The sequence below is a fragment of the Phaethon aethereus genome (genome assembly GCF_964289735.1).
Source record: "Phaethon aethereus genome assembly, chromosome: 1".
NCBI classification, from domain to species: domain Eukaryota; kingdom Metazoa; phylum Chordata; class Aves; order Phaethontiformes; family Phaethontidae; genus Phaethon; species Phaethon aethereus.
The window spans coordinates 6674666-6687687 of NC_138575.1; the positions used below are offsets into that span (position 1 = coordinate 6674666).

The 13022-nt window shown below is 39.5% G+C and overlaps 1 protein-coding gene across 14 annotated transcripts in view; it reads left to right on the plus strand.

The window, feature by feature from the left end:
* CELF2 (CUGBP Elav-like family member 2) overlaps nucleotides 1-13022 on the plus strand; it is a gene marked incomplete at both ends in the record, with an annotated part of 372062 nt that overhangs the window by 318251 nt on the left and 40789 nt on the right. For all 14 annotated transcript variants that reach the window (XM_082009660.1, XM_082009658.1, XM_082009649.1 and 11 more), the window contains 2 exons: nucleotides 4372-4530; nucleotides 5924-5987. In XM_082009660.1, the coding sequence (XP_081865786.1) occupies nucleotides 4372-4530; nucleotides 5924-5987 (223 nt within the window). The remainder of the gene's footprint in view (nucleotides 1-4371; nucleotides 4531-5923; nucleotides 5988-13022) is intronic.

The following is a 13022-nucleotide window of genomic DNA, read 5'->3' on the forward strand; positions in this document are numbered from 1 at the left end:
TGCTAATGATGACAGAACATATCGAAGCGTGACACCTCCCGCAGAGCAGTGTCATGGCTGGCCCCTCACAAGCAACACTCTTTATTTCCTCCCAAACTGCCTCTACGGCCTCGTATTTTATCACGATGAGCAACACAAAACTTTAAGCCCGTTCACTTCACGTGAATATAGCTGCAGGCTAACGGTATGTTCATTGGAGTGGTTATTGAATGCCACTGCTTGTCTGGCAATCCTAAAACTTTTTTTCAGTCTGTGATTTTTGTCATGGTCTTTCAGAATTTTGCACAAAAAACCGCACAAGTATGAAGTCTTTACTTACTCTGGATCTTCTAGCTTATCATTGGAGAGTGCATGTTATACTGTATTATGTATACTGTATCTTTGTGTAGTGATGATTTTTCTCAGAGGTGGCATTAATGTTATGTGCACTTGTTTCTTTTTTATTTATTTTTCCACCAGGACCTTTCAATTTATTTTTTTTTCTCAATGATTTTTCTTTGCAATGCTCTAGTCTCCCAAAGCATGCTGGGTGCTGAACAATCATTATTGCGTCATGTCGTTGAGCTGCTTTGTGTAATGAGCCAAGGGGGGAGACCAGGGGTGGGAGGGTGGAGAGAGGAGCAGAAGGAGAAGATAAAAACCAAGCCAGTGCATGAAAATGTCACTAACTGTTTCCTGTATACTACAAGTAATGATATCGGCATTGCAAAGCTATTGTCTTTCCAAACATCACGTGTGAATTTGGTTGAGCTTCTTTTATAATTGATGTGTTTTCTTTTCAGTGCAATGCATTTTTAGACCCTGAGTATACAGTTTTAGATGAGAAACTGCCAATGAGATGAGAGTAATTGAAATGATCTTTACAAGAAACTGCTGTTATACAATATATGCAGTCTGACAGTATATTGTGAAAAAACTGCCACTTTGAGTCTCTGAAATAATACTCATAGTAATTTGTCTGCCATGCACTGCTCCATTAATTCAGACCTATATGTTTTGCTGGGTTAGATTCCAAGTAAAAAGGAAATGTTTATTGGTAATACTGTGTTTTACCTATATTTTTCCATGTGTTTTAATGTATTTTTCTGTCTAGCAAAATGAATCTTACACAGCTCTACTTCAGAAGATGGTAAAATTAAAGAGATAATACCTCTCAGACAAATTCTCCCATTCTTCTGTTTTATGCAGTACTCCACAAGAGGCTGCATTTTAATGTGGTACTCCTGTTGACATTAGTTTTATAGAATAGTTATTCTTGGATCAAAATACTTCTCAACTCCTTTAGAGACGTCATCAATAAGATCCCCAAATCGGCAAGGCAATTCCAAATATTTTGCACTTTGAACATCTGGGTCTTCGTGCCAGTTGAGCTCAGGCTGAGAGTCTCTTCTTGGAGAGAAGCAGCACACCCTCCAGCTCCGTGGGTGAGGAGTCTGTACCTACTGTCTTGACAACACAAAGAAAAATATGAAGGCAGAACCAGCTGTTGGGAAGAAAATGGCACTAAATGGCGTGGAGGTCATTGAGTGAGGAAGGGAGATGCACCTTTTGTATGTGCTGGGAGCTTCCTCTCAAGATAGAAAATGGAAGAGCATAAAACAGAAATCACCCTTTAAGCAAAAAAAAATTTCCTTGCTTTTGACAATAATCATCTAGTAAAAAGTTAACTTGGGTTAGATAGTGTTAAATCTCAACTCTCAGCCTGAAACAGTGATCCTTGGGACACGTTTCTTTCATGGTTTTTTGCAAACAAAGGTGGGCTTGGGGGACAATATGTAGTACACAATTACATTTTAACGCAATTACTGCAGAATTTTTTTTCTGATTTCATTATTTTCAGTTCTTTGGCACATATCATTGACCAAGATGAATTTTCAAAGTGGGCTAAGAACGAACAATGGGGATGTTAATGTCTAGATGAACCTGTCTCCTAGAATAATGAATTCTCTTACTACTCTTTCCACCTGACTTTCTGACCTGGTTTAATCAACTGATTTTAAAAACATAATTGCTGCTCTAGAGTTTTTGCTCTTCTATCTCATTTCTGTGGGGTTTTTTGTTTGTTTGTTTAAGGCATTCAAATGCAGCACCAGTAGAAGACACTAATTTGTTATCATGGAGTGAATTTGATGCAACAATAACAACCCTTTTCTCATATAGAGGCACTTGCTACATATAATTTCAGTCTTCAGAATGTTTGCTCTCTTGAAAATGATGAAGTGATGAAATATAGAGCAAACAGTGAAAAAATGAATTATAGATTCGTAAATTGCAGAGATATTGTTTTTATACAATTTACTGACATTTAAGCATTCATAAATATGATGTCAGCTGTAGTGTTGAGTGCTGAGCTGCTGAACTGAGAACTGAAATAGCCATATAATATTTCATCCTTTGAAATTCATTTCTATTTATTTGGAAATAGACTTGATTCTCCCGTACATCTAGGTCGAAGGCAGTAAGTCCTGGTTGTTCTTAGCCCAGTGCTACCAAACCTCATGTTAAATAAAAACAGCTTGCTTTTTTTATTAGCAAAACCAGAAAAAACTCTCACACCCTCCACCCCCCAGCTCTTTTTTATTTCTTTTTTTTAAGGGGTCTTGTTTTTAATATTAGTATAAAAATCACTAGAGAGAGGTAATTGTGTAACAAGCTGATTCCTTCATAATCTTTATTTGATTGCTGGAATGGTATGTATCTCCTTTTTTCCTCACTGAAACACTGAAAGACATTTTTACAATGAAATGCACAGGAAAGGAGTTGAAGGTGGAATAATAAATCACAAGTGATTTTCTAAGATCATTCTAAAGGAACAGTATTGATGGGAGATCTTCATACAAGAGATACTGTTATTGTGGTTTATTTCATCATTTTGGCTGTTGATTGTGAAAATTCTTATCATTTGTCCTGGTGTGAGGTTCTTCAGAGAAAAGGTACCCGGCTGCTTTTGGTAAATAATAGAGGACAGGAACTTTTCTGAAGATGTTCACAGTGTTGTGAGAGCAGCCATGGCAAGAGTTAGGTTAAGTATAACCCCACTCTGCATCCCATGCTATACACTTCGGCTAAAGTGCTGCTTTGTTTTTTGGACTTGAGTCACCTTTCACTCCTGTCATTGTGTTCAGATTGAAGTTAGACAAGAAATTAGTAGAACAAAGCATGGCGGGTGGAGGGAAGTTATTCATTGGATCCAATGAAGTTGGAAAACAGTACAAAATGGATTGACAGTTTCTATGACTCACAAAATGCTTGAATTAATTTGAAGAACTGAATCACTGCAGTATATAGTTTGCTCCCTTGATCTGAAAAAATGAAGACTTGAAAGGGTAAAATATGAAAACATTTGTTAACGGAGAAAAAAAACAATAGAGCAAGAGCAACAGAGACATCCTTCATATTCACATCTCATTCTCTCAGTGACTTTGCCCAGGAGTACACAACTGGAAATCCAAGGGAAATATCTAGCTTACCTCAAAAGTCCATCTGGTCAATGACCTCCTGCTTCTTCTCAAGGGTCCCTCAGACATGGGTGAGGAGTAGGCTGCAGACCAGATCTCTAGTTCTTTCTTAGAGCCTCCTTGTTTCTTAAGGTGTCTTACAACCCTCCCATATCATGTACCAAGAGACTCATAGAAGCAGTAGAAGTGGTGGCAATCCAGAATGGGCTGCTATCACCAGAACTAGTCACTTTTGGTCTGCATCCTGCCCTGTGTTCCCATCTCAAGGGTGCTTGATACAAAGCGTGCTTGGGAGCAGACCGCAGGTGGGTGAATTGTCCTAGCAGCATCGCCCTTTGTGCTCACTTGGGACTGGGGGTCCTTGATATGCAAAGGACCAGTGACCCACTGATGATGGGCACTGCAGTAAATCGGTTGCTGACAGTCTGTTTACGTAGGGTACACAAGCCAGCTGCACCGAGCGTGACCGCACAGCCGGACCGTGGTGGCAGGGCGGTGTTGGCTGTGTGGTCCCTGGCAGCAGGGAGGTTGGACACCTCTCCTTTTGGCGATGCCTTGAAAACAGACTGCAGATGAAGCATCACGTCCATCTCATCAGCTGTGAAGCTTAATTAAAGAGGACTGGTACACTTCGCTGTCTCTGGCAGCAATTTTGATAGCTAGAAGGAAAAGAGAGCCTGAGGAAAGGTGCTTTATGAAAAGAACTGGGGAATCAATAATTTCTTAATAACCTCTTTTCCTAAGAAACTGAAATCTTAGTCCTTGAGGTCCCACATATGCCAATCACAGAGAGAGGGTGAGCGATCAGGTCATGCCATTGCCCGTGGCCCTATGGGACACGGCTGAGCTCACAGTGCGAGGGTGACTCGGTGTGATTTAACGCTTCTGTCTTTCCCAATCTGTCTAACCACAGGGCTGCTCTTCGCCAATCGTGGTGAAGTTTGCCGATACCCAAAAGGACAAGGAGCAGCGGCGTTTGCAGCAGCAGTTGGCACAGCAGATGCAACAGCTCAATACTGCCACTTGGGGAAACCTCACAGGTCTTGGAGGACTCACGCCACAATACCTAGCTGTAAGTTCATTTCAGAGGTGGGGGCTATATGTATTTATTTTAGAACCATGGTAAATCAGCTATAGTAAACTCCCTGCAATAAATTGCTAAGTCCTCCAGAATACATAGCATGCCTTCTATATAAAAAATTCTGTGTGCTTATCATGTGGTCTAAAAATAAATAACAAGGAAGAGAATTTGAATAAGCTTTTCAAGATGTGTCAGTAGTGTCCAAGGCAAGCATTTAAAGTTTACTTATTCTGCAAAATAAAATTTTATTCCATTAGTTTTATTGTTCTTTCAAATATTAGAGTTTGTTTTTTATAGCTGGAATAAAATTTGAGCTCTTCCTTAGGGGAGGACAGATAGGCAGCTCAACACTGTAGGGGCCATATCTATATGGTGCAGCCTCTAAACTAGAATGATGTGGGTCAATCCTCTAATTTTCCACCTCTTCATTTGGAAATGGCTTTCATTTTAATGTGTGATCCTGTGTCAATGCTAAACATGCGTGGTTCATACTACCTTGCACAGAAAGTGAAGATGGCAGGGGAAAGCAATTTGTTTCTCATAAATTTAAAATGGTATTTTCCTTGGTCCATTTGTAAGATGAGAAAGAGACGTTAGCTGCTGCCCCGTTGGAGAAATCTGAAATCCACAGGCGCACATGTCCTGGGTGGGCAAGAGAGACTCCTCTGCAGCACAGCTGACAGGGAGCCTCTGCCTCCTGTGGCTCTGGAGTTGAGAGGTCTGGATGAGTAGCTTTTGGATAACTCAGAGAGTTCCTGGTGGTTCCGAGCTAGACAAATAAATGTGTCCATATATACGTGCCGTGTACACATAAAGACATAATTTGTATGCATAAAATGCTTTGGTATAGTGATATAATTATAAACAGCAATTTACCTGGCAATTAAAAATATATATTAGTACTGAGGTAGTGTAAATTGCTATATACAAATACCAGTCTAATGAGTATCTGTGTGCTTGATTCATAAAGTTAATAAAGAAAAAACTGGATTCAAGGAGATGGGGGAGAATGGACCGTGATTGACAGAGATGAGTTATGGTAACTACTAGACAACAGAGGGTTGTAATTAGTCACGCTATGTTGGTTTAAATAGATTTAACACCTGGTTGTTAAAAAGCATAAATTGATTAATTGTTTTAAAGCAGCAATGTTATTGAGTTTCCCTTGTGTCTCTCTGTTTCTTAATAGAGATTAGACATTAATATGGATTTACAGCATTGACTCTAGGGATGTTCATTCCAACAACAGACAGAAGCAAGAGACTATATAAATGTAAAGGAAAGCATAAATACTCAAAATGTGAAATGATAGCTCATTTTAGTTTTATCTTCATTTGTTACATTAATGTCAGATAGATTGCTGCGTTGTGTTGTTAATTTGCAGCTCCTGCAGCAAGCAACTTCCTCCAGTAACTTGGGTGCCTTCAGCGGCATTCAGCAAATGGCCGGTAAGTTAAAAACCATTTCGTTTTGCTCTAGCTGTGTTTTGTATTCTTAAGCTATTGAATTCTGTACCTCTAATAATCGCGTTGTCGGGGGTGGGGGCGTGTTGTGTATTAAATGTGGCAGATGTATTGGCAGGGGACAGCTCGCGGTTCAACGTCAATAGAAACACTTTCTCTCCTCTTTCAGAAACCGAAATTAAACCCAATGCTCCCAGGTTGTGCAAACAGTTTGTCTTGCATTAGTCACCTGCCATTTGTCCAAAGTAACCAATTGTAAATTGCAGGAGAGCTCTGAGTCCCCGCAGCCATTTCCTACCCTATGAAAAGTGTCAGTAAAGCAACAGCAGGATTACATTCTAATTTCCAGTGAGATTTCTGTGTCCTGAAAAATCAAATTAATGGCAGCCCTCGAACATTTTAATAATAGGTGGTGAGTAAAAACGTTCTGACCTTTTTAATGAAACCCAAGATTACAGGCCTACCTTCAGTATGAATTTTCAGGCTCCTTTTATAATCATGGAAAATTAACCGGGTGCCTTTTTGACTTTGGAACCCTAGTTGACAAAATTACACAACAGAACCTTTTATGTAAAAGTATAATCTTTAGTCTGGAGGAAAAAAGAAAGAAAGAAAAAGGGGAAAAAAAAATCAAAGTGTGAACAGATCTGAAAGCCAGCTAGTTGGAGGGTTTCTTAGTAATGAGCTGTGTGCCAGTAGTAACTGATGTGTAGTGATTAGCAAAAGGTCACTCCCACTGTGTGACCTACCATGCTGATACCCTAACTTAACATGATGCTAGAGAAGGCAGCATGTGCAGTAAATCAGAGCACAGATGCACATTATGCCTGCCGCGAGAAATTGTTAAAAGCTTTTTTCCTTGTTAGACAAAAAACAAAAAAAAAAAGGAAACACAACCCCCCTAAATTGCTACATTAGTTTATTTTAATCATGAACCCACTGAATCAATGAAATACTACATTCTGCTTGCTCCATCATTACAAAACAAGGACTAAAATATTCAGAAGTCTTTATGAACACCGTTTTCTCACTCTTCTTTTAATCCTGGTCTTTTGCTTCTTCTGGTTCTGCTTTGAATGAATCCTGAAATACTTTAACAAGTATAGATATACCGTACCGTATAGCTATACCCCACAGGTATTCTTTGCTCAATCGTTATATTATGCCATTATTGCAGTGACATCAGAGACTAATGTGAACCTGCTCTCTGACAATATAAATTGGACTACAGATGACAATATCTCTGAATTATTCTCTCTTCCTCAGACCTGCTGGCAGTGCTGCTGGTTCTATTATGTTACACTTGCAATCTAGCATTTTTTCATCAAAAAAATGTATCTTAATATGATAAACAGAACAGAGCGGTTCAGTAACAGTTTTATACTTGGCAATTTTGGAAGTGGCTTTGAGCTCAGAGATTGTGTTTTAATGTTTTCGTATTTGGTTAGGTCTACAAAATGAAAGAATTGAGACACCGAGGAAAGATAATGCGATATCCATTGCATTATGTGCACCTTAGAAGTTTCCTGTTGCCTGTTTCTCACTGTTAGAGTGGATTCAGCTTTGTCTTCAAGAACCGTGTTGAAACTAAGAATTTTAGTCCAGTAATTTCAGGATGGACTCGCAATCCAGGATGTGATTTATTCTCTGAAAATCATATGGTCTTGAGACTAGCAGAAAGTCATCTTAAGAAATCGCAGTGGTACACCGCTGTTACTTGAGGGATATACCCTCTTGACTACAGATTAGCTTGCTAATGCATTCACCTATGGGATAATTTAATGACTGACCGCCTCTCATGGAAAATATCTTATACTCATGTTATCAAAACAGCTTGAAGTTTACTCCTTTCTTTCACAAAACATGTAACTCTCAAACCTTTATGTTCAAGGTAAAATTGGTGATACTAAATTTCTCTCCGAGGTGCAACTCTACATAAAAGTGCCAAAGACTAAAGTGCGATTTCAGTCTTAGGACTGAGAGTTCATGTCCTCTCCTCAGAAATCATGCAGTACTGTGTCATGCAGTGCATCTAGTATAGATGTATACTATGTATATTGTATATTGTATATTATGTTTTGTGAAAGGAATAGAAAACACTCCTGTGACTGCAGCAAGATCTTGCATTACCTGCTGAAGCCATCCTTGAATGTTTGTAAAGGCCTAGAGTTTTTTAACTTAACCTGTATGTGTTCCTTTTACAAAAATGAGTCTTGTATGTATTCCCGTGTTGCATACATCTTGCCTATTAATATCATATTTCAAGGTGAGGAATAAAAGCTAGACACAATTGAGTAAGGTGCTAAAGAAAATCCATCATTGTAGCTTACAAGTTCTTTGAACTTTGTGTTTCAGGGGTCCAACTTTTATTTTTTAAGTCAATGGGTGTGCTTACCACTGAATTCAGACACTAAAAATTTGATGAAAAGCCACATGAGCCATTGAAATGCCACCCTTACTTACGTATCAGGGCTCTCTAGCACCTCTTTTGTGCTTAAGTCGTGATGAAGTCACGGTTTGCTAAATTAGGACTTCTAATACAGCCACCCTCTTGTCCAAAATTAGGGACATTTGGATCTGCAGTTATTTTATTTATACTGCTAAAGCTTGTGTTGTCTCTGTACTGAGCAGAAAGGACACAGCACACTCCTTGCTGCACATGTGGAGAAAGATTTGCCATGCAGACCTCAGCGTTTTCTTTGCTAGCAGAGCAAAGACCCTGATCTTCAGTGTGAAGTTTTAAACTCCCTTCCCCTAGTATCATGTATCAGTCTCGTTAAAGTAGTTTCTATGTGGCAAAAGGAAAACGGATTCTTTGGTTTTGCTGAAAGGAGTGGGGTTTCTAGGCATTTCTGATTGAAGAGAATTGGAGTTTGTTTGTTTGGGAGCTGGGGATCCAATCCAAAGGAAAACGGAGATTTTTCTTAAGAACTTATTAACATACAGACACGAAACACACAGAGCACCAGGTCCAAAAGTGAATACTGTTCTTGCTGTAGCAGCCCACTGGCACTAGTGTATGTTCAGTATCGCCGTTGCCGTATGTTCATAAACCATAACCAAAGTCCAAGCAAATCATGAAACTGGCTCACCTAAAATTTGTGAAATAGTAACATTTGAGAGATGAAAAGTAGCGGTTTGCCATCTAGCTTTCCAAGCTCTAAGGTTGCACGCTTGGTTCTCCAGTTTAGGCTTTCTCATTTTTATTAAAAAATGAGATTTTAATGAAATTGTTTTATTTCCAGAGCCAAGCCAAAGAAAACAGCATAATATGTCGAGACTGGTAATAAAGTTGGGAGAGTTGGCAATGCTGCCTTTGGTATTACAGTAATCCCTTGGTCTTGATTACAGGAGCTAACCCTACCTTGCCAAACTTTGCTTCACTCTCCTTTGTAAAACATACAAGCACATACCACCATCAAGTATATATTTTATAGTGAACATTTCCTCACTTTTCCTCCCCTCCTCTCATATCTGCTAATGCTAATTTAAAGGCAACATTTTCTCGCACATGCCTCTCAAGCCCCAGAGTCTAGCCTGTGCTTTGTCTTTGGGGAAGGCTGATAATGTAGATGAATTACATTATGTGATTTGATTGTCTTTCTTTAAAAAGAGAATGCAAGCTACATTAAGCACTAGCGAACTTTCAAGCAAAACAAGATTCCTCCTTCAGATGTATACAAATTACATGGAAGGCTTAGTTTAAAGGAGGTGGACGTCGCTTGAAAGTTTGCGTTGAATTTGGCTGGCACTGGATCACATCCTAAAAGCTGCAGGTATTTAAGCTAAGCTGCCTGTTTAAGAAGAACCTGGAAAGTACTATACAGACAGTGTAAACAGGGAGGTTTTATATTACATAGGGTGATTGTAGAAAATGGAAATGTTCAAAAAATGTAAGTTCTATGAAAATTTTCTATTGTTCATTAATGTAAAATGTTTTGGCAGGAGTAAATACTTGCTCATACAGAAATATTTCTATATGTGTGACCATTCAGGACACATAAACATGTACATTACTCATAAAAGACACAAAGGGACTCTCTTCATTTCATTGAACAGGCCGTGCATTTTGCTTTCTGAAGTCATGCAGAAGAAACCGAGCTTTTGGCTTTTCTTGCTTCGGCTTTTCAGTCTACAGCTGGGACTTTTTATATTTTTCCGATGTATGTTTTTTTCCCAGTCCTTTCCAAACTCTCTCACGGTTTGGTTGCATTTTGGGTTGAACTTCTGGCCTTTTATGAGCCCTGTTCAATCCATTTCACCCTTCTTCTGTTACCCAAGCCAGATTTCCTCCTGGTGCAGAGTCTGTAGGAGCAGATGGACAAGAGAAACTCTGCGAGATTCTGCTTTCTGAATATTTCCCTCTAATTGTTGGATTGGCTCAGTGGATCTGGAGGGACCGGTTGGAAGCCAGGACCATCTGCGCAAAAGCTCTATACTTTTGCATTGGCCCAAGGATCCTTTATATCCTCTGACTCTTTGGTGGCTTCATTCCAGCAAAGCCATACTGAAGGAGGGTTTCTCCTGCTATGACCTCTTTAGGGATATCATATTAAAAGTAAAGGTCACTGAGAAACTGTTTCCAGCTCAAGGGAGATGGCTGTTTCTTAAAGATAACTACCAGTTTTGAAAATGTTGACCACCGGGACCAAAAACATTGAGCTTTTGTAACACTAATTCCATTGAAAGTCCTACTTAATTTAACCCATAGAATTAGCCTTTTTTTTTTTTTTTTTTTTGTTAGCTAATAAATTAAACAACTCTTAGTATTTTTTGGAGAGACAGAGTTTGAAGCAACCGAGGCTGTTCTCAATCCGTGTGTTGCTCCTGCTCACGGGAGAAGGAGAGGCACCTTGAGAGGAAAACCAACGCTCGGCAGTTTACGAGACGTGCTTATTCAGGCAGTAAAAGGCATGACGCGGAGGTTGGGCTGAGTCTGGGCACAAGATCCGCAGCTCTGGATGGATGGCGAAAGGAGGGAGAGGGACTTTTTATTGCCTTGGCTCCTCTGCCGGTGGAATTCGTCCCACTGAACCTCAGCAGTGTGGAAATTAGGCGTCCGGTCTCCCTGCGATGCAGTGAAGAGGCATCGCTCACAGACTGCAATTCATCCTACCAAGGGCTGGGGTTGATCTATCTATTTTAGGATCAGATGAATCTGAGTAAAGCACATTTCTTGCCAGGCATGTGTGTAGAGCATGCCTAACTTGAAAATGTGATGAAATCCTATGTGAGTCAACTAGTAACTCTAGCTTTCCGTTGGATTTAAGCATATACTCTTAAAAAACAGGGCAGAATCAAATGTCGACTTAAAAGTTGTTTTAAGGGCATTGCTAAATCAAACACTAAATGGTCAGGGCACCTTAAGCACTGCTCAGATAAGCAGCTTTTCTGAAGGTAGGCACAGAGTATATATGGTTTGATGGAGGTAGTGCTATGGGCTCCTGTCTATTTTAGTTCTTAGAATATTGCTGGAATAACATCACACTATTTCAGACACAGACTGTGAAGCCTTCTACCCCCATTTTTAACATCATTTAGCATCCAAAATGACTGATGTCGGTGTTAGCAAATAGTTGCTTTTTGGCCTGGAGATGATAAATTTTACCTTAATCCACAATTTTTAAGCTGCAGCCAGGATTTAATTCAGATGGAAAAAATCCTAATAATTGGGAAGGATAAAATTTTTGAAGAAAAGGAAGTCAAGTTAGTGGGAGCTGCTTATGAGCTGTCCAGATTTGTCTCTGATCATCACCACTGACTTTGAAACTCTCCGTGCATATGTCATTACTAAAATGTAGCCGGTACCTTCCTTTATTAGGAATTTGTTCAGCAGGCGAATCTCAGCCATTTCCTAATACGATTTTTCATTATGGTTTTGGAAACCCAGGAGCTGATGAGGCCTAAGAAGTCTTCAGGAACGGCTCGTGTCTCTGTTGCCTCCTCTACAAATGCCCAGTAATTCTGAATTTACAGTTATCAGAGGAGAAAAGCTGTGGTGACTGAAATGAGGCAAATTGCTTCACTGTACGAAAGTTTGTGTCGGAGGCAGCACAAGAAGTTGTAAAATGTAAATCTCATGCTCTCAAATTTCCCCGTGTTTTCACAGAACTGCATCTGTGACTGTGCAGCACTACAAAAATTTCCTGTGAATGTGCTAATAGGCCTTATGAGAATGTTCTATCACCATCCATCTGTCACTTTTTAACAGGCCTGATTGGCAAGCACTTGTAACAACTGACATCTGTTCTCGCTTATTGATATGTAGATTTATGGTAATTGCTGTGAACAATAAGACACAAAATTACCTAAGGTGAACATTAAATTAAATTTTCATGCCCCTATCCTTATAAATAATTTTTTTAAAATCTTAAGTTTCAAGCAAGGCATACTGTGCATCTGTTTTGTACATAATTTAATTGTTTTTTTAATCTGCCAAATAACAAAATGAAAGTTGAGTTTCCTTGCAATCTTGAGTATTTGCCAAGCTGATAGTGCATCGGTAAATACATGTTATTAAAAATGGAATCAAACTGTATTGTGATTCTGTTTTTTTTAATCATTTCCCTTTAATTCCCAACATCGTCTCCATCATGAAGATCAGAGTTATTCCTTACCCAGAAGTTTTTTTTTTTTCCCTCTGCAGGGGGATTTTCATTTTTCATGTGCAGCTCTGCCTATGAGGCTGTTCTTCAATGTTAAGCAATTTGCGTTTCTTCAGAGAGAGGTGCATTTGCTGAGTGAGCAGCACTTTCAAATAAAAACCATCTACCCATTTGCAGTCCAGCTCTGTTGCGGGATTTGGGACCATTTTGAAAAAGCTGTAGGATGTGAAGTGTGTGAAGACAGTGAAGGGGAGGGAATGAGAGAGCAGATTAGTCCCAGAACTATACCTTGGCTGAAGTTCAATTGAACCAGAAATCCCCATTTGAAAGCAAAGTACTTTTTGGGTCTGGGGCTTGAGCGCAGTTGGTTTCCCTCCTCCAAGTTTGTCCTAGCAAGTGCGATGTTGACGCACTT